The 20398-nt window shown below is 54.2% G+C and overlaps 2 protein-coding genes across 7 annotated transcripts in view; one reads left to right on the top strand and one right to left on the bottom strand.

The window, feature by feature from the left end:
* The first annotated feature begins 14 nt into the window (after window positions 1–14).
* LOC306806432 (deoxyribodipyrimidine photo-lyase-like) lies at window positions 15–3669 on the top strand. The gene is made up of 10 exons (XM_079315201.1): window positions 15–91; window positions 399–659; window positions 829–974; window positions 1106–1288; window positions 1410–1568; window positions 1887–2085; window positions 2178–2330; window positions 2580–2701; window positions 2802–2961; window positions 3111–3669. Exons 2-10 carry the CDS (start codon window positions 428–430, stop codon window positions 3260–3262), a joined length of 1506 nt encoding a protein of 501 aa, XP_079171327.1. The 5' UTR covers window positions 15–91; window positions 399–427; the 3' UTR covers window positions 3263–3669.
* A 400-nt stretch (window positions 3670–4069) lies between these two features.
* The window catches only part of RUBCN (rubicon autophagy regulator), a 29033-nt gene continuing 12704 nt past the window's right edge, over window positions 4070–20398 (bottom strand). For 3 of the 6 annotated variants that reach the window (XM_079315167.1, XM_079315170.1, XM_079315171.1), the window contains 18 exons: window positions 20191–20297; window positions 19493–19633; window positions 19159–19297; window positions 18382–18930; window positions 15854–15949; window positions 15565–15680; window positions 14885–15086; window positions 14423–14524; window positions 13566–13640; window positions 10902–10962; window positions 10261–10393; window positions 9759–9904; window positions 9410–9474; window positions 8655–8893; window positions 8198–8259; window positions 7857–8010; window positions 7384–7477; window positions 4070–6611 (listed from right to left, as the gene is read on the bottom strand). In XM_079315167.1, the coding sequence (XP_079171293.1) occupies window positions 6448–6611; window positions 7384–7477; window positions 7857–8010; window positions 8198–8259; window positions 8655–8893; window positions 9410–9474; window positions 9759–9904; window positions 10261–10393; window positions 10902–10962; window positions 13566–13640; window positions 14423–14524; window positions 14885–15086; window positions 15565–15680; window positions 15854–15949; window positions 18382–18930; window positions 19159–19297; window positions 19493–19633; window positions 20191–20297 (2645 nt within the window). In that variant the 3' untranslated portion in view covers window positions 4070–6447. The remainder of the gene's footprint in view (window positions 6612–7383; window positions 7478–7856; window positions 8011–8197; window positions 8260–8654; window positions 8894–9409; window positions 9475–9758; window positions 9905–10260; window positions 10394–10901; window positions 10963–13565; window positions 13641–14422; window positions 14525–14884; window positions 15087–15564; window positions 15681–15853; window positions 15950–18381; window positions 18931–19158; window positions 19298–19492; window positions 19634–20190; window positions 20298–20398) is intronic. The other 3 variants (XM_079315168.1, XM_079315172.1, XM_079315169.1) reach the window with 2 other exon arrangements.

The following is a 20398-nucleotide window of genomic DNA, read 5'->3' as shown; positions in this document are numbered from 1 at the left end:
GGGCACGCCCCTCGGGGCACGGGCACGCCCTGGGCACGCCCTCCGCACTCGCCCGCGGCTTGTGTAACATTGGGGGCCGCGTGGCTGCCAGGTAGGGATGGGACCGGGATGGAGATGGGGATGGGGATGGGGATGGGGATGGGGATGGGGATGGGGATGGGGATGGGGATGGGGATGGGGATGGGGATGGGGATGGGGATGGGGATGGGGATGGGGGTCGGGATCGGGGCTCCAGCTATCGATTCCAGCAGCGGATCGGGCCGGGTACCGTAACACCGTCATTTCCCGGTTCCCGAGGACCGGGATGGGCAGGGGACCGGCGTCCCCCGGGCTCTGGGGGCGGACCGGGCCCGGGATTCGCGGGGAAGCGCGGGAGCTCAGTTCTGTTTGCTCTGCAGCAGCCAGGCTGCTGCGGGCCGTGCTGAGGATGCGGCGGGGCCGAGGCAAGCGCAAGGCCGAGCTCACGGAGGTGCCGCCCGCGTCTCGCAGCAGGACGGAGGAAGAGGAGGCGATACAGAACGCCCGTCGCAGGGCGGCCCCGTCCGTTCGGGAGTTCAAGTACAACAAAAAGCGGGTTCGCCTCGTCTCGCAGGGCTCGGACCTGAAGGATGATGCTCGGTGCATCCTTTACTGGATGTGCCGGGATCAGCGAGTGCAAGGTGAGAGCCAGCTGGTGGAAGGGGCTCCCATGGGTGGTAAAAGCGCTGGTCCCGTCCTCCGGTGACTTTCGTGCTGGCCCCACTGTACAGAGGGGTCTGGGGGGAAACTTCCTGCTAAACCCCATCCGCATCCTGCCAGTGAAACATCTCCTGTGTATTTTCCCCTTAGATAACTGGGCTTTCCTCTACGCCCAGCGCCTGGCCCTCAAACAGGAGCTGCCTCTGCATGTCTGCTTCTGCTTGGTGCCCAAATTTCTGGAGGCCACCATCCGCCACTACAGGTTCATGCTGAGGGGCCTGCAGGAGGTAGCGCAGGTACAGCCAGGGATGTCCGTGCTGGGTGGGACAGGGAAGGGGGGAGGCAGATCCATCCCTTCAGCAGGTGGTGATTCGGTGGGGTTTGCAGAGCCATGAACTGTCCCACAGCCATTTCCCTGTCACTGCAGGAGTGTGCAGAGCTGAACATCTCCTTCCACTTGCTGCTGGGCTATGCCAAGGATGTGCTGCCCACGTTTGTGACTGAACATGGCGTGGGTGGGCTGGTGACAGACTTCAGTCCCCTCCGCCTCCCCCGGCAGTGGGTAGAGGACGTCAGGGAGTGGCTGCCGGAGGATGTGCCCTTTGCACAGGTGGGTGCCAGCACTCTGGGAATGCAAAACTGGCTGGTGAGATGTTTGAGCAGAGAGCATGCTTGTCATGTTGTCAGGATTTTTTGCTTCTCACACCCTTCTCCATGGTTTTGCTTTCCAGGTTGATGCCCACAACATCGTGCCCTGCTGGGTCACCTCCCCCAAGCAGGAGTACAGTGCCAGGACCATCCGGGGCAAGATCCACGCTCAGCTCCCCGAGTTCCTCACCGAGTTTCCCCCTATTGTTCGTCACCCACATTCTCCCTCCTGCCCAGCACAGGTACTGGCAGGCGACACTCTAGACCATTTCCTGGGCATGTCTCAGAGTGTTTCATGGGTCCTTTGTGATCCTGGGAGGGGTTGGCAGGGAATGAGGACAGGGAGTGCCTGAAGTCACACATAGATGGTGTGGAGATGAAGATGCCCTGGGGAAAGGGAGGCTCCCACCTCATTCATTCAGTTCCCACATCTCTGCCATGCAGAGGGCTAGTTGAGAAGAGGAGGCTGGCATGGACTGGGGACTAGGCTGGTTGGGAACATAACATCAGGGCAGCCCTCGCTGAAGAGATTCTGCACTCAATGCTTGGTTGCCACCCAGCCCATTGCTTGGGAGGCCTGTTATTCCAGCTTGCAGGTGGACCACACCGTGAAGGAGGTGGAGTGGGCAACCCCTGGCACAACTGCAGGGATGGCTGTGCTGAAGTCCTTCATTGCAGAGAGGCTGAAATCCTTCAGCACCCACAGGAATGATCCCAACAAGGCGGCTCTCAGCAACCTGTCCCCATGGCTTCACTTTGGTGAGTATCCCATTCTGGCTTCCCATTCTGCAGCAGGACTGAGCATTCTGGCTTGGACTGGCAGCCTGACTTGCTCCTTCCCATGTCCCCAGGCCAGGTTTCCACCCAAAGGGCCATCCTGGAGGTGCAGAAGCACCGGCGCAATCACAAGGACTCGGTGGATGCATTTGTGGAAGAGGCTGTGGTGCGGCGGGAGCTGGCTGAAAACTTCTGCTACTACAATGAGAACTACGACAGTGTGCAGGGTAACATCCTGGGTCATGTGGGCCATACTGGGTACCCAACTGGTCACTCCAACTTGGCAATCCCAGTTCTGCTAGGAGACGGGCTGTGGGGGCACTAATGTCCAATCATTTGGTCACTTCTGGAGGTAGGACAGAAGCTGGTGAGTGCCCTCTTCAAGACTGATGCCTCCAGGGCACAGTGCCTTCAGTAGCCAGTTCTCATGACCATGCAGAACAGGTTGCTCAGTGTTGCTCCTCCCTTGCTCACAGGTGCTTACGACTGGGCTCAAACCACCCTGAAGCTCCACGCCAAAGACAAGAGGCCTTATCTGTACAGTCTGCAGGAGCTGGAGCAGGGCACCACACATGACCCACTCTGGAATGCTGCCCAGGTACTGCCCTACATCTTTCCCACTAAACGCTGAGCTTTTTTCTGAGGCACAGATGTGACTTGCCATGGAGTGACCCTTATGGCTGTGTCTGTCCCTGCAGCTGCAGATGGTGTGGGAGGGCAAGATGCACGGCTTCCTGCGGATGTACTGGGCCAAGAAGATCCTGGAGTGGACGCGCTCCCCCGAGGAGGCGCTGCAGTTTGCCATCTACCTCAATGACCGCTACGAGCTGGACGGGAGGGACCCCAATGGATACGTAGGTGAGCTGCAGGATGGGGGCAGGGGCTGGGAGGCCTTAGCTGTGACAGCCAAGGCTGCAGTGGGGGCTCCAGCCCGTTCTGCTTTGCACCCACATCCCCCTTGCTCTCTGGAGAGGGGAGAGCTGACACCTGTGTCCCTGTGCTGGCAGGCTGCCTGTGGTCCATCTGTGGCATTCATGACCAGGGCTGGGCGGAGCGGCCCGTCTTCGGCAAGATCCGCTACATGAACTACGCCGGCTGCAAGCGCAAGTTCGACGTGGAGCAGTTCGAGCGTCGCTATGCCCCCACACCCTCCCAGTGATCCTCTGTGCTGGGGCTCTGTGCCTTTGCCAAGCTGCCAGCTTGCAGAGATCACCCAGGGATATTGAAGGGCTCCCTGTAGCAGCAGCAAACTCCAGGGTTTACAGGTGTTTGCCATCACCCACTGCTTGAGTTGCCATGCTGGGGCAGCTGCTGGAGCCCTTCTGCTGCCACAGGTTTGCTGACAGCTGTGAGAGCCCACCCTCAATATGCCTTTGCCTGCCAGAAACCTTTTCTATTACCACTGTCCTCAGGAGTAGCCCAGGTCACCATTGCTGCTGGTAAGCACAGCTGAGATTTGCGCTGAGCAGGGTGTTTCAAGGGAAAAGCCCCAGGAAGAGGCTCTTCATGGAACTAGTGCTGGGCTGTCATATATTTCAACAATTTTAAAGTTTACAGTTTCTATTACCTGTGTTGATGGTGTTTATGGGGAGATGCACAACACTGCTGTGAAGGGAGAGCCGGGTGGCACAGAATGGGGATGCAAGCATGGCCAGGGCAGCCAAGGCCAGGTCCCTGGGCCCCTCTGCCAGCAGAAAAGGCAGGCTCTGGAAAGGGACAGGCATTAATTACAGAGAGCCCCTCACTCAGTGGCTTGTACCTCCTGCCCTGAGTCCAGTGAGCAGTGTTCAGGGGGAGGCCACAAACCAGACGAATTAGTTAAGGGGTAGTGACAATAACCCCCCCAGTGACTGCTGTCCCTTCCATTGCTCCTTGCCATCAGCAGCATGCTGATGCCTGCCCCATCACCTCAACATACCATACAAACTATTACCCCACCTTAAACAATGTCATAACACAACCAGACTCCTCATTAACTTAGTTTATTAAGGACGGCATATTAATTGCTGTGCAATAACAATCCCATTGTGAGGCTCCAGCTGACAGCCAGGGCAGCCCCCAGCTCTCCCTCCCAAAGAGCTCCCTGTCTTGGCCAGTTCCAGTGTGAGTTGTAGCAGTCAGTGCTGGGCAGCAGTGTCAGTGCTGGGCACAATCTTGCCCTGGAGACCTGTGCCAGGTTTGCAAGTCCTGCTGCTTCCACATACAGTCCATGGCGGAGGGTGGAAACCGTAACTAAACCAGAATTCCTTCCCTCTTCTCAAAAAGAATTCAGTGCTTCTAGAAAGGGATCTGAGCAGCCTCTCAGCTGCTGTCCCGTGACATTAAAGTGCTTCAAACAAAATAGGGTGGATGGAGGTGTGCTGCTGAGGCAACTCCAGGGGAGGGGGTCCCAAGTCCAAGCAGCAGCAGGAGGGCTGGGCTTGGCTTGGGATTGGAGACAGGCAAGACCAAGGCAGACCAGCATCTGGCAGCCCCAGGGCTGGCAGTGACAGCAGAAGAGCAGCTGCTCTGCTGGGGAAAACAAGCAGAAGCAAGACACAAGGCAGCAAAAACCCCAGGGAGCAAGTGGGGAGCTGAACCCTGCTTTCAGGACTTTGCCAGGATGCTGCAGGCAGGGGAGAGATGCTGCTGTGCAGCAGCCCAGCCCTCAGCAGCAAGGTTTGCAGCCACCTCTCCTGGTCCCAGCCTCTTCCCCTCTCCCCAGCTCTGCCATCCCCACAGGGAGAGCCCACGAGGGGTCACATCCCAGCCTTGAATGGGCATGTGCTGAAAGAGCCACTGCCCCTTGAGGCCTCCTGCCAGTGCATTGCTCCCTGGTCCCTCAACGCCCTCCTTGCACATACACAGGCCACACCATCCTTCCTAAGACCCCACATCCCACCTGTGCTGAGGTGCTGCTGGACATGCCATGGCTAAAGCATCCCTCCACGATGCAGAGGCACCTCCTCAAGTGGGCACAGAGCTCACTTTGTCACACTGGGTCTCACCCTGACCCTGCAGAGCTGTCACTTGTAGCAGGTGGCTCTGTATCAGTGAGGAACCAGTCCTTGGCAGCACCCCAGTGCCAAACTCCTCTCCCCCAGGGATCCCCATTGCAAGCAGGCTGCCTGACCATCCCACCACAGCACAGCTGGAAAACTTCAAGGCTCAGGGACCCTTCCTCCCCCAAGGGAAGCAGGAGATCCTACTGAGAGAGGGGACCAGCTCCATCCAGTAATGAGGAACCAGGAGCAGGACAGCCCTGGAGATTTTACACTGGCGAGTCCCAAGTAGATCCCATGCCCCCTAAGCATTTCAAGCAGCACTTCCATGAGGGGGAACACACAGTTAAAAATACGAACAACCACATTAAAAAAATAAACCAAGTCCAGCAGATTAAAAAAAAAAAAAAAACAAACCTAAAACAACAAACTGAGACAGAGGCTTGGGGATGCAGCTGGAGGGATGAGCCTCCACCTGCCTCCCAACAGGTCTCAGGCAGAGAGGCAGCTCCACACAAGGCAGGTCCTGGTGCCAAGAGAGTGAGGTCCCATGTCATCCTTAAAGAAGGACATATCTCCCTGGTAGGAAAGACTGGCAGCATGAGAAGGAAGCAGGGTCAGAAACTTCACTATATCCCATGGAGGCAGATTACTATGAAGCCATGGGGATCTGAGTGCCAAAAGTCCATCAGCACATCCTCTTGTGCAGCTGCTCCAGGGGCAATGTCCCTCTGCAGCACAGGGAAATCTGGCACTTTCATCACTGCCACCTCCTCCGCTCTGATTCTGGAGAGCAACTGCTCTCCAGCAGTGTCCCACAGCACATTTGAGAAAGGGAGCTGTTAAATATACAACCAACCCCAAACCCCACCCTCCCTCCATGCACACAACCCCCAGCAGCAGAATGGAGGACCAGAGGACTGAGACTCGATTCCCTCCTCCAAGGAGCAGATGTGACCAGAGCTTCCAAGTATACAGCTGCTGAGCAGGAAGTGCTGACCCTTCAGGAGACCCTGCTTGGCTTGTAGCAGGACACAGGGATGGACAGCACAACTCTTCTGGGTCCAGCATGAACAGTTGCTCAGAAAAGGTCCCAGTTCTGCCTGCAGGATAGGCAGGAGCAGCTGCCTCTCCCCAAGCAAAGGCATCAGGGAGTGGGAGTGGTACCTGGAGCAGATCCACGTGGTGGAATATGCTCCTTTCCCAGCCCAGCACTACTGCATGAGGGAAAAGAGATCCCTCCAAGACAGTACTGCAGGCCTCCCAACAGTCCTCCTCATCCCTAGTCTGTGTGGCTCAGTCTCTGGTGACGAAGGCCATGCACATAAATAATCCCATGCTGTGCTCCTTGGCTGCAGGGTGCTCATGTGGCTGCCACTGCCTCTGGCTGCTCCAGCTTGTCCTCACAGTCCGAGGTGTAGGGCTCCATGCTCTGCCTGTCCATCAGCTCCCTGCGGGCCTGCAGGCGCTCACAGCGGGGACACGGGCTGCATTTGAAGCACGATTTGTGGTAGCAGGCTTTGCAGTCTGTGAGGGAAAGCATGGCTGAGTGCTGTACAGGCTGACAGACTGCCTGACACTGCACACCCCAGGTCCCTGCACTAGCTCATAAAGCTTTGTAAACACAGGGGAGAGGATTTCTGCTCCACACAAGGTCCCTCCCCAAGCTTTCCTGATACTCCAAGGAAACAGTGACTTTGCCCCAAATTTTCTCTGGCACTGCATGGGCCAAACCAAGGTTTGCATGTTATCTGGAGCCTTCTTATGCCTGTTGAGAGGCTGGTCCCAAGATATAGGGCCAAGCTCTACTCAGCAATTAATACTGGGCATTATTGAGGATGTCCTGAAGGAGCCCAGGAATTTCTTAGCAGGCAGGAAGGGTACAGAGATAAAGCCTTCAGGCTCTGGCTGCTCTGCAAGGTCAGCTCCAGCCATTCAGGCAGGGGCAGGGGAGCTGTGTGCAGGCTGCAGCCTGTCCTGTAGCCACAGCAGGAGGGAATCCAGGGCTCCCAGACACCTGTTTGCTGCAGTGACAGCCCCACTGCCCACAGCTGCCAGGGCAGGCAGCACAGAGCCTGGTCAGGAGGGGACCTACACGCTTTACCATGCCAGCAAACACTGTAACAATGATGATCTGCTGCTGTTGTAACATGCTGCAGACACAGGCCATGCACAGGGGCACTCTGGTCTGGCTGGCTATGGCTCTGTACCTCTTGCTAGCACAAATGCCACTCAAACTGGAAGCAGACCTTGGTGGCCCCAGGGTCTTCCTCCTCCCTGTTTTTCCCCAGTATCTCACCTTCACATGCTTTGCACTTGTTGAGCTCAAAGGGGAAGATGATGTCATCCTCATTCTGGCAGAACTCACAGATGAAGCCTTTGGCTTGGCACAGCTGGAATGAGAAAAGAGGAGGAAAAAGCAGCTAAGTGCTCATCTTGCTGGCAAGTAGGGCAAAAGGTAGAGTAGAGCAGGACAGCAGGCCACAGTGCCCTGCTCTAACCATGTGGGACAGCCCTTCCCCAGCATGGAGCACAGGAAGGCTGAATTAAGCTGTGTCAGAGGCAGGGGAGAGCCAAAATGGGGTAGCAAATATCCCATTTGTGCTAGGTAGGAGCTGTGTGAAGCAGGCAGGAACAATTAGCATTGAATCAGTTAATCTGGTGGCTGTCCTGCACTAAAGCCTCCCCATCAGTCATCTTTGCAGCAAAGCTGCTCCCAAGGCTGTTCCCAAGGGTCCAGAGCCATGCAGGAGGCAGGAGAGGAGGCCTTACCATGCACTTGTCAATGTGCAGGCTGCCTGCCTTCAGGAGCTCTGTCAGGCGTGGCATCAGGTCCCCTTTCTTGATGGCACTGAAGTCACTCAGCGAGTAAAGGTGCAAATCCTCTGTCAAGTGGCCAGGCACTGTGTCAAAGGAGTCCAGGAGGCTGCAAGGACAGAGAAACCAGAACTCAGAGCAAAGTGACTCCACTAAGAACCCCTCCCTTCACTCCTTATGCTTTCTCTCCTCCTCCAGCCCCCTCTCTCCCCAGAGCTCAATGCACAAGCTGCACAGATTCCCAGTGCAAATCACCAGGGGACAGAACCAGGACAGCAAAACAGCCCAGGACTCACTCTTTAGCTAGCCTGCATGTCTTGAACATGTTCTTCATGTGGAAAAGCTGGATTCGCAGCAGCTGGAGAGGAAGGGAAGACAAAAAATCAGTAAATAGCAGTCCTCAGCCAAGCAGGTTGTCCCATTCCCTGTGTTGCTGAAATAACTGCTGCTCCTCAGCTGCTGCTCTCCTGTTTCCAAAGTGTTTACATCACACAGGGCAAGGACAGCACAACCATCATCATGTACTCCAGCAGATAAACTGAAGCCCATCTGGATACCAGCCAGAAATTCCTTTTGACATTCCCATGCCACTGAAGAAATCAGAAGAGGTGAATGGAGAGACACAGTAATGAGCTTTTAAGCCTCCAAAACTGAACTACCTGCTTTTCCCCATCTTCCCTGAAATGCAGTTTACAGCTGGCAGCCATCCACCTCACCCAAACTCCACCGGGGAAGGCATGGAAAGGATCTTACCCGCACTTGGTTGAGAGCCTTCACCTTCTGGTACAGGCCAGGATTGATGGCTTGCACGTTGAAGAGTGGGTCACTCCAGATCTTGCTCAGCAGGTCTTTGGAGAAGTTGCTGACATAGTACTTGCTGAAGTCCCACTTGCGCAGGACGCGGCTGGGGATGACGGTCTGCGCGTTCTCGTGGCAGCACTGGCAGAAATACTTGCCCAGGTACTCGCAGTACCGCAGCCGCTTGATGTAATCTAACAAACCCAGGCAGACAGGCAGGGTCAGCACAGGCACTCCCAACACTGCTCAGCATTTCCTACAAGCAAGGAACTCTGTCTTGCTGGCATCTCCTCCAGCCCACAGTGTTCAGCACTGGGGTCTGCACCCTCTGATTGCAAAAGCCTTTGGGACCAACAGCTCAGTCTCGTGCAGCCGCAGCTTCCTACATATTCAGGCAAGAGCTCTGCAGCTGCAGAACCTGCTGGGAGCTTGAGGACTCAACACAAGACTTTGCCTTACTAGAGTCAACATCTGCAATGCCCTCTAAAGGGCAGGCTGGCTGCTCTTTGCCTCCACCAACTCTGTGACCTCCTAGAAGAGGAGACTCCTCTGTGGATGGTGCACAAATGTGCAGGCAGAGCCAGCAAAGGCAGTGTACTACTGCTCCAGGGACCTTGTGCTGAGCTCTACCACTCACTCAGCATCTTCCCACTTGTTTTCAGGTTCTTCCCCACCACTCTCCAGCTACAGGTCGTGCTCCCAGCACTCACCAGGATCAGTCCGGATGCCGCAGCCTGCACACCGGTAATTCTGCTTGGCCACAGCCACCTTCCTCCTGCCCAGAGACAGAAGACAACATGTATGACCCAGCCTTGATGGTACCAGGCACCAGAAGATAGGTACCAGCACAGGCCTGGGAGGTTTATGTGGACAACACATCCAAGGGAAAAAGCCCCAGTGGGTCACACCAAAGGCACTGGCTCCATCTCACCATCTCACAGTGGTGAGCACTGTGTATCTACCAGCCTCAGAGCAGGGAAACCCCAGCAACCTTGGTGTTGATGGAAAAGGGATGGAAAGGGCAGGTCCCCTGAGAGCCCCCAGCCCCAGGGTGCTTACGTGAGGGCTGTGTGAACATTGAAGATGATCTGTGGTCGTGGCGGGGCCCACTCCAGGTTTCCGCGCACCCGGATCCTCAGCTTGTAGATGTCAGCGTGCTCTCCATCGTCAGGAGAAATGGGCAGAGAGTCAGGGATGGGCAGGAGCTGGGAGAAGCAGGCAAGAGGGTCAGATCCCTATCTTGTACTGCAAAGGCAGTGCACCTGGCTGGACTGCCAGAAACCTGCAGCTGCAGCCCTCCAAAAACTGCCAGGCACCAAGTCACCTCTCCAGCTGAATTGGGGGCTGAAGAAGGGCTGTCCCCAGGGATCTGGACACTGCTGTAGGAGGCTGCAGTGGCATAACCCTGCTTGGCTGCATCCATCTCCAAAGCCCAGACAAACCCCCTCCTCAAGCTACACAAAGGGAGCACTGGGACAAGCAAAGCCCCCTCAGCAGTGCCCTGAAGCCAGGGGTTCAGGGAAGATCAAATACAATCAGTGACAGGAACTCACAGCCTTACCTTCTGTGGGGCATCATGTTCAGGGACCAGCCACTCCAATTCAGAGGCAGCTGGGAGCTGCATGCCCTCAAACTGCTTCAGCAAGCCCATGGCAACTGCCTCTGCTGAGTTTGAATTGAGGAAGGAGTGGGATCTAGACAGCAAAGGAACTGTTAGTAGTGGACCTTAAAGTTGTGCCCTCCTTGCAGCCCCATGCCAGTCCCAGCTCAAGTCAAAGATCCTCCCTTCAACTCTGGTACCTTAATTCTGCACTGCTACACAAGCTTAAAATTAATAATGTGATTGATTTCTGTCATTGCAGCTGTCCCCAAGTGAAGCTGGCTAATGGCACAACTGCTCAGAAGAGCAAGTAAAACTTAATTCACTTGGCAAAACCTGTGCCTGTTTGTAGGGGAAGCTGCAAAGTGACAGGAGTGCCTGCATAAGTCAGAAACAACTGCTCTCCCAGTAAGAACCTACCCAAGCAGCTGCCAACCATGGACACTGCTTTGAATTTCACCACACAAAACAAAGGGGTCCCCACACAGGGAGGGAGGGATATCTACTCCAGTGCAAAACAGAAACTGATGCACATGAAGAGTAGAGTTGGTTAGGAAAGAAAACAGGGTACCAAGATGTGTCATATGAGGTTGAAGACGTACATGGAGTCAGAGGAGAGAAAGGACTTCCTGCTGGAGTCTGGGTTCCTCTTGATGTCTGCATCTGAATCACAAACAGACAAGGTGGAACAGGTGGGACAGGGCAGAGGCTTACACTAATTTAAAACCAAAGCTTCAAGGGAAAACTCATCAAGCTGTTCAAAAGCAGGTGAACTACAGCATCAACTTCTACCAGTGGCACTGAGCAGCAAGGAGGGATGCAGTCTAATCAGCTGGCTGTCAGAACTACAAGGGAAAGGCATGGTGGGATGCTGTGAACAGCCAGCCTGAAGTTTGGGGGAGTGTCCTATCAGTAACATGGCCTGAAAGAGAACACACACAGGAGCCTGGAGAGCAGGACTGCAGGGTTAGCAAGAAGGTTTAGTAGCTTCTCTACACACAGTATGGATGGAAAGGATTAGCAATGGGATGCAGAGCCCTTCTCTCTACTTGACTGTACCCTGTAAGATCAGACATTGGCCATGCCACAGCCTGTCAGTGACTGCACAGCCAGGACTGCCAGCCTGTGCCCAGCACTGCCCAGACACATCAGCAATGCTGCAGAGAAAGGGCCAGCAGCCATGAGGCCAGCCCTCTGCAGAGGTCATCTCCTGAGGAGAGAGGGATCCAAGATAAGGTGCAGGGCACTGCAGTCCTGCTCCCTACACTCCTCCATCAGCTCCCAAAGAGCCCTGGGCTGCCCTGCAGCTTGGGTACCAGGCAGTACCCAGTGCTATCTTCACCACTTGTCTTTCTTTCACTGTAGCAGGTCAAACCCTAACAGGGAATCCATCTTAACACTAGAAGAGCTCTATGTCAGGACACTTCCAGTTGCACAACACAGACAGAAGCAGGCAGAAACCTGCTTCATGGCAGATAAGGCTCCCAGAAAAGGGAAGGAGGCATGCAAGGGGAAAGTACTACAGGTCAGAACAAAAGAGTGGCCAAAATCACAACCTTCATCCCAGCAGGTCTGCTGTTTTGTACCTCTGGGGAGCTCTAGGAATGGTCTGCAGTGACCACACCACCCCCAAACAAAAGCCTGTAGCTTCCCCTGCCCCAGTGCCTGGCATGGGGCGTCACAGCTCAGGGTCCCTGCTCCTGTACCCCAAGCAGATTGACAAACACAAATCTGCAGAGAGCCCACATGATCCCAGCCAGGCACCAACTGCACACTGAGGCCAAGGGAATCACAGCCTGTGATGTAAGGGAATCACAGGCTGAGCAAAGAGTGTCCCCTGCCCCAAGCTTTTCTACAGAGAACAGGACTGCCCTAGCAACAAAGGGAGCAAGTCCTGCAATTTACAGACTCACACTATTGGAATTCAGCTTGGGCACTTGACCTTCATTGTTTGACATCAATTGCTAAAACAAGCACAGGAAAGCATTCTAATGTTAAGGAACCCAATATCTATGTCATGCAAACTGAATTCCAGCTGCAGAAAACAGGAAATTAAGGCAAACAGCCAGAAACACCTGCCATGCTGTGGTGCCTTCTGCTCTGTGCAGAAGGCCCCACATGGTCCTAGACTATGATGAACACGAGCAAACAGAGGCACACACAGCACAGAGTGGCCAGGTGCTATGGGGAGGCAGAGCCAGCACACTCAGGCATTGACATGGTCTCAGAGATGGAGAGGGAGCCACATCTGACCCTAGGCTTCCACAGGAGCTAACACTGCGACCCTGACATAGCTCACTTCCCAGTGTTAACTGCAAACACTCCCCAAATCCTCATTAGCTACCCAAAACACCTCTGTTGCCAATGCTATCAACTGGCAGAGTCCCCAGGAAGTTTGTGAACAGCCCCCAAATTTAAGGACATGACCCCATGTCATGTCTTCATGCTTCGGCCAGGATCATAGCCTGGTCTGTGAACACAACAGGGCTGATAGGAAAGATCTGAGCACCAGCAAAACCAGCAGGAGCAATGTGCTTGTGCTGAACACCTGACAGGAGAGATCAGCAGCAGCAGCCCAGCAGGCTGTTCCCTTGCTAAAGCAAACAGGGAGCACATGAAGGTTATTTAAACATGGGCAGCAGACCAGAAGGATTACCTAGTACTACTGTAAACAATAAAAACACTAAGCTGCATGTGATCCCAGTGATTAGGACCTTCAGCATGAACAAACTGCCTGTGCCCTGTCTGATCTCATTACTTCTCCCTCCAGAACTTCTTTCTAGAAGGATTCCACTCCAAGTCAAGTCTGAGCGGAACAGGAAGGCTGTGCTTCAGATCAAAGCCATGGCAGGCCAGCTCTGCCAAATCAAGCAAGATAATGCTCTCCAAGGCACTTGGGATGGAGACCTGGTCCCACATCAAAGAGGACTCTGCTCTCATTCAGCCCAGGCTCAGCCTTCAACATCTACAGAGCTTCACTGTCCTGTGAAGTCCTATCCCAGCCAAGACAGGTCTTCAGGCACTTTTGATACATCCAAAATACTGCATGGCAAAATGCTCTGGGGGATGGAACCCAGAGCAGAACTCTGCATCCACTCTACTCAATCCCTCCACCTCATCCTGCCACAGCTTTTGTTGCTGACATCTGGATGATACTGGAACTAAGTCCCAGTTGTGAGGGCAGGCAGATTTTGAAGAAGTGTGCCCGTGCACGCACACACACACCTCGCACACACGCGCGCGTGCCCAGGAGCACTGCAGGGTACCTGAGAACAAGGAAGCCATTGACACTGAGAGGCCGTTCTTGGACATTTGAATCAGGTTAGATCCATCGTTACCATCTGTATGACATGGTGATGACAAAACAGTTCACTTCAGTGCTTCAGCCAGGCCAGAGAGAAAGGGCATAAAACAAGAGCAGCACTCACACGAGGAGAGCCAGAACTGAATTCATACACTCCTCCACGGGCTACAAAACTGAGCCCAAAACCTCACCTTCATGGACTGAAAGGAGAGGTTGCTGTCAATAGTCAGGAGACAAGAAGTTTAAAGCTGAAGACTGGACAACTCCATCTTCCTTTTAAAGTAAGAGAGATGGAGGTACTGCTGAGAAGTGTTATCCACTTCAGAGCATGAACAAGTCTCTGAAGGAAATGAATACCCAGCAACAGGGCTGGTCTCCTGTGGGTGATAAGCTCAGCCACCCAAGCTGCCAGGAGCAGAGACTACAGGCATTGCAGGTTGGGATGTGATCAATACCTGTTATCCAAGAAGTAAGTGGTCAGAGCTATGGCTCCTTCTGCCTGGGGAGGAGAAGAGAGGTTGGCTGCTCTCCCACCTCTCTAGTTGTGACAACAGCTATGTGAACCAGGCAATGAAATGGAAACCACCTACCAGCCAGAGGCACAGAATGTTACAGGGTTACAGAAGATTTAGAAGGAAAGTCATGCTGCCACATAGGGAAACTGATTGTCCTGCTTATACTCAGAATTCAACCACTGGTTTGGGAAAAGCCATCTTGAAGGCAAGAGGGACAGGATCTTCTTCAGCAGGACTGACCCCAACACAACCACACCAGAAGTCTGTTTGTATGAAAAAGGCCAAGACAGCCATTCCCTCCTACCTCGGATCTCATACTCTTCCACATCCTCTGCAGAGCCAGAGTCCGAGAGCCGCATGGAGCCGTGGGAGCTGAACTGGGACCCACTGTCTGTTGCCATGAGACCTGGGAGAAAGGCATCACAGTGATCACCAGAGGAAGTGCTCTGAAGGGTCACCGATGGCTATGGGAGATGGGGATAGAGCCAGGTAGAGCCAGGGAAAGGAGGGATGGAGCTCGAGGATGGAGAACACTATGGGTTCAAAATGAAATGACATCCCATAGCTCAGTGCCAGCAGTGTTATCAGTGGGTGGTATCTGTCACATTATGGTCTTCAACAGCAGCAGTTTCACAAAGCTTGGCACCACCTTGGTAGCAATTTAACTGTTTCCAAGGAACAGGCAGGAAGGCAGGCAGCTATAGGATAGGCAATGGACAGAAAACCCACATCCCACTGGCTGAGGAGCCCAAAACACATCACCCACTGTCTGAGCCCATCTCCTGGCAGGTGGGGAACAGGTGCCTGGTGCGGATCTGCTGGCGCCGAATGCGAATCTTCTGTTTAAGCTCCTGGATCTCCTTGTCGCTGTCGTCCTCCTCCTCCTCCAGCTGCCGGCTCATCATGTTGCATTTCATCAGCTCAATGGCAGCGATCAGGGACTCTGAGATGCTGAAGTGGGCATTCTCCTGCAAGAGCAAAAGCATTCAAGGATATGCCTTGGACAAACTAGGCAGACTTGGTACAATTTTGTTCAGGAAAGAGACAGGAAATTGAGAGTTCAGGAATTCGCCAAGAAAGTGCTTATCATTTGTGAATAGTGGCAGATAGATGTTAATCTCTTTGTTAAAACAAAGCCTTCTTGGGCATCAGAATACTCACAAAACACAAGAGGCATCCTACAAAGAGGATGTGCAACACATCCATTCTGGGGGCTCAGCACATGGCCCTGAGGGGCCCTAACATATTGCAAACCTGCCATGTATATGACAGATGGACAGATCCCAGCTACCAGACACCACTGAGGAGCTCAGCCTTGGAGTTCTGTGCACAATTCTAGAACAGGCAATACCATGGCATTATCCTCCCCATGGCAGGAAGTATCCCTGAACCTGCAGTAAGATACATTCCCCAATGCACAGAGGCTGCTGCTGCTGCTTCCCTCACCTTCTCCAGGTCTGCACAGCTGCCAAAGTCCTGCTCAGAGAGGTAGCTGATGAGGGACTGCCCTTCAGAAGGTCTCCTGAACATCCCTTCCCCCGAGCTCAGGTACTGTCCAGAGTCTAGAAAAGCAAGAGACACAGGTATGAGGGAAGGACCTGCTATCTCCATGCCACCAAGCCCTGCCAGCACCTAGACAGCACCCCACAAGCAGGTGCCAGCACTTGAGGCCACTGCAGCCCATGGAGGAAGCTGACCAGGATTGAGTGACCCCACTGAGGCTGGCTGTACTCACCATACTCCATGTAGAGGGAGCTGGGTGTGCTCAGCTCACTGCTCTGTGTGGAGGCAGAGACAGGCCCTCTCCCTCCACCTGGATCACCATGGGACTCTGGAAGGGAAGGTGACACCAGCACAGCTCAGTACCTCACAGGTGCCCTGCCACTGCACAGGGTGAAATGAAAGGAGCTTGGCATCACACACACAGGCACAAATGGATGGAAATAAAGAGAGACATCTTCCTGCTCCATGCCACAGCTGAGGGCAAACCCAGGAGGAGGCAAAACTAGAAAGGCATTTCAGGCAGGAGAAGGGGAATGAAGGAGAGAAGATCATGAGAGACATGGAACAGTCATGTCCTGAGCCTTCCTCTGTTTGCCCCAGAGCAGAGGTGGGGGACATAACAGGCTCCAGAAAGTACCTCTTGCCAGTCCTTTCTTCCTGAGGGAGCATTCTGAGGGCAGAGTTATCCCCCAGAGTAGAGAACAGGAGACACAGGGCAACATTAGCAGCCAAAGATCTGTAGGGGTCCCTGCCCTGCAAAGCAGCCTGGACACCAGTGTAAGGAGGCATCTGAAGGACATGCTCCTGCTCCACACACAGCTCTGGAGCCTGGGTGCAGTGCTCAAGGTGACCTACACGGGCTGTGGGCAGGGCTCTGCCCCACACACACACTGTGCTGCAATTCCCTGCCAGACTGAGCCAGTGGAGACTGCCAGGAGCTAGCCTGACCAGAGACCAAGAACAGGTGGTGCTCTACAGAGAACCATGGCCCCAGGGAGCACCTGGATGGAGTGGCTGGGTGACAGAGGACTGCTGAAGGAGACTGAAAACACCCTGCCTGGAGTGGGACAGGAGCATACAGCTCTGGATACAGGGGAGGTGCCAGTTGACAATCCTGAGCATAACAGAAAGGCAACCCTGTCCTCTCAACCTCCTACTCACTGCTGTTCCCAGCTTTGTGCTGTAACTCTGATGTGGCTGAAGGCTCCTGAGCCCACCAATACCTCTCCCTGCCAAGGCCATGAAGCAGGATGGAGCCTGGGATCAACCACCCCACAGGCTGGGAGACAAGAGACTTGTCAGGGTAGGAGACTCTCACAGCTACTCACTGCAGCCTGACAGGGAGTCCTGCAGCCAGCTCAACACAGAAACCACCTCATGGGGTGGATGTCTGGGGATGCCAAATACAACAGAGCCTACTGCAGAAAGGTAAAGTAAGGCAGTGCTCAAGCATCATCTGTTGGAGCAGGACACAGGACTGGACACATCTCTCTGAACACCCACTAACCCCAGGGAGGAGCTTTCCCAGACACAGAACCCTCAGCACCCAGATGTGAGCTCAACAAACCCAGTGTCACTGTTCAGTGGATGCAAAACAAAACAGCCCATTATTGTGAGCTGCTGGCTTTTTCTGCACATGGGGCAAAGGGATGCCAGCACCCCAGCATTTCTGCTCAGGGTAAAACTTGCCCTGAGCCCAAAAGAGCATCCAGGAGTCTCAGCTGTGGGTACATACACTGGAAATCAGTCCCATCAAACCGCCCTGTGCCACAGGTCCACAAAATAAAAGGAAAAATTAGATGCTGAAGCCCATGCTTAGCTGCCAGCCCTTATTCACTAGGTAAGAGACAAACCTCTCCTGGCTTCTGGGGCAGTGGGTGGAGGGAAGGGCAGGGGATGCAGCTCAGAGACTTGGTGGCCAATGCTCCCTAATGCCATGCAGGGGAGCTGGACACACTTCTGGGTCTGGGCCACTGCTTCCACAAACCAAGCTGGGATCTTCGGTCAGGTCACATGCATAAACCAGACCACACCTCAAAGCATCAGCTGGGACACAGCAAAGAAAGATTTTTTTGTTTGTTTTCTAAATGATCACTAATGGATTGATGGCAATCCTGAACTTGATGCAATGATCACTAATGAAGAGCTGTTATACTGGCTCCCAAACCTGCCACTGGATCTTCTATTATAATGGTGATATCCCTGAGGCCTCCTGGGCAGACAGAGGAGGAGAAGAGCAGCATTAAGGGAGAGAAAACAGAGACAGACTGGTTACTGCTCAGCAAGGACCTTCACTTCTCCAATGAAGGCAGCATCAGGGCAAACTCCCACAGGCTGGTTGTCCCATCACACCCCATTGCTCCCATCCCCATGTATTCACTCACTCAAGACCACAGCAGAACCCAGCAGGTTACCAGTGGGATGACATCCAGCTGGATGAGCCCAGGCCCCAGTCCCATATCCCAGCCAAGCAAGGCCAGTGGAGAAAAAACAGCTGATGCCACAGCATTGCTGCCATTTTCTAAGATTTCAGTAAAAGCTGGTAATACCAGTAACAGTCCAGCCCAGGGCACTCTGGGAAGCAAGATGTCATCCCATCATTCCAGTGTGGATGTCAAAAGCTAAGGGAAAAGACCAACCACTTGCCCACTGTCCCTCTCTCCAACGTGATCCCTGGAATCAAAGGAGTGGCCAGCATCAGCCTTCTGGTACCAGGGACTCCCATGCCCAAGAGCCATCCCAGAAAAGCTGTCCCATTACCGTGCAACTTCCCAGAAGTCACGTTGGTGTCAGAGTGTGAGCGCATGTGGCTCTTCTTGAGGATGCCCTGTGGAGCTGAGGACTGTCCCTCCGAGAAGCTGGACCGGCGCAACAGGCTCAGGCCCCTGCTGCCACCTCCACTTGCTCCCTGCTCCCCCAGGGATGATACTGAGTCCAGCTTCTGGGAGCTGCTGGAGGAGAAGAGTTTGGAGCTACTGCTCTTGGTGCTGCTGGTGCTGGTGCTGCTGCCTGCCCGGCCCCGGCGCCCCAAGTTGCCAATGGCCAGGTACTCCGGCCCGTCATTGGCATCACTCTGTGGATCATCCTGACTCCCTGTCCAAGTGTCCTCGCTCTGGCTGGTGGTGCTGGAGCTCATCTCGCTGGCTGGACAGAAAGGGTCTTTGGGTGAGGGGACGTTGCAGCGGGTGACAGAGCTGGGCTGCTCCAGAGGGGACCTGCCCTCACTGAAGGAGGAGGACCGGGTGGATGGGCAGCGCTCCTGGGGCTGGCTGGAGTTGGAGCTGCCACAGGAACTCACTGGTCTCCTGTCTGGACAGAGACAGGAACATGATTTCACACACTCTGGCACAAAAAGACAAAGAGACATACCCTATGGCAATAAGTTTGTGGCTTCACACCAACATGCCTACCCAGCACAAGTAAATCCCTCCCTCTCATCATGGCCTGAAGTCTTCCATACCCATCCACCCCAAAAATACATTAAAAGGTCAAGTCTTTTCCAGATCTACCCTAAGTTCCCCAGCATACCCTTGATACCTGGGTGTTGGAGGCTGGAGAAGGACCCAAAGCAGCGCTGCTGTGAGCAGGTGGCAGCAGGGACACACGGGGATGCAGGGAGGGCAGTCAGGCTCTGACTCTTGGTCACTGGAGATGGATTGTCACTCTTCCTGGTAAGCTGAAGAGAGGTGGCATCATCAATAAATCAGCATCTATGGGGCTACATGTCAAAAGAGCAGCAACAGAAAGAATCAACCTACAAATGCCAGGTCACCAACCACAAACGAGGTGGCAGTCCTGGGAACCTAAGGATGGGGAGGGAAAAACACAGCAGCATCTCTTTGTTGACAGCTGATTCCCACTGGGAAATTACCAGGCTCTCAGTGAAATGATCCAGGCAGCCCAGCGCTCCTGGCAGACGGCTCTTGTGTCCCTCACTGCTGTGATCACACATCTCTCTTGTCCCAGCAGAAGGGTCTGACGCGCACAGGGACGGCAGTGACGTGCCCGCCAGCTGAAAGAACACAGCTCCCATTTAACAAAGCTGCACTAACTGCTCTCCTCTGGGGACCCAGTGCAAAGAAGGCAGCTGCTGTTTCCCTCCTCTGGAGAGGGGGCAGCTGGCACAGGGCTGCACAGGGGTCACTGGCATAATGAGCAGGAGTAAGGACTCAGGAGTCCTGGGGCATTGCCCATCCCGACAAGAAGGTGACTGTCCCTCATGACCAGGCAGCTGTGTGTGCTGGCCCTGAAGCCTGGGACTGTTGGAGAGAGTTTCAAAGGTGCCTCTTACAAGGAACTGGTCCTCAGGTCCTCTCCTCAAATTCTTGGTGCAAGTCTTAACTAAGGTGCCCCACTACAGGCTCCACACAGCCATCACCCCACCCTAATGCCTTACAGGTCATGCAGGCAGGACAAGGACAGTTCCTTATTCTCCTTCCCTCTTGGAGCAACTTTCACTAGTTCCAAATCCAGCCCCTTGTCCAAGGGCTCCGCGTGCCCTGAATGTGACCTTGAGGGAGTAGCCAATGCCAGCTGGCATCAGATTTAAAATCTGGGACCTCAACTCACCATGGAGGTGTCGATTTGAGCCAGAAGCCTGGGGTTGTTCTGCTCAACAGCTTCCAGGCACTGCAGCATGGCCGTCACGTGGGCGTCACTGAGCAGGAAGGCAGTATCTGGGGACATGAAAATGCTGCTCAAGGGAGTCCCTCTCACCCACACAGTTTGACACACCGGTTGCTCACATGTAAACCAACTTTTCTGCTGTCCTCCCTCA

This window comes from Erithacus rubecula (genome assembly GCF_903797595.1).
Source record: "Erithacus rubecula genome assembly, chromosome: 11".
NCBI classification, from domain to species: domain Eukaryota; kingdom Metazoa; phylum Chordata; class Aves; order Passeriformes; family Muscicapidae; genus Erithacus; species Erithacus rubecula.
This window is presented reverse-complemented; position numbering and strand designations above follow the sequence as displayed.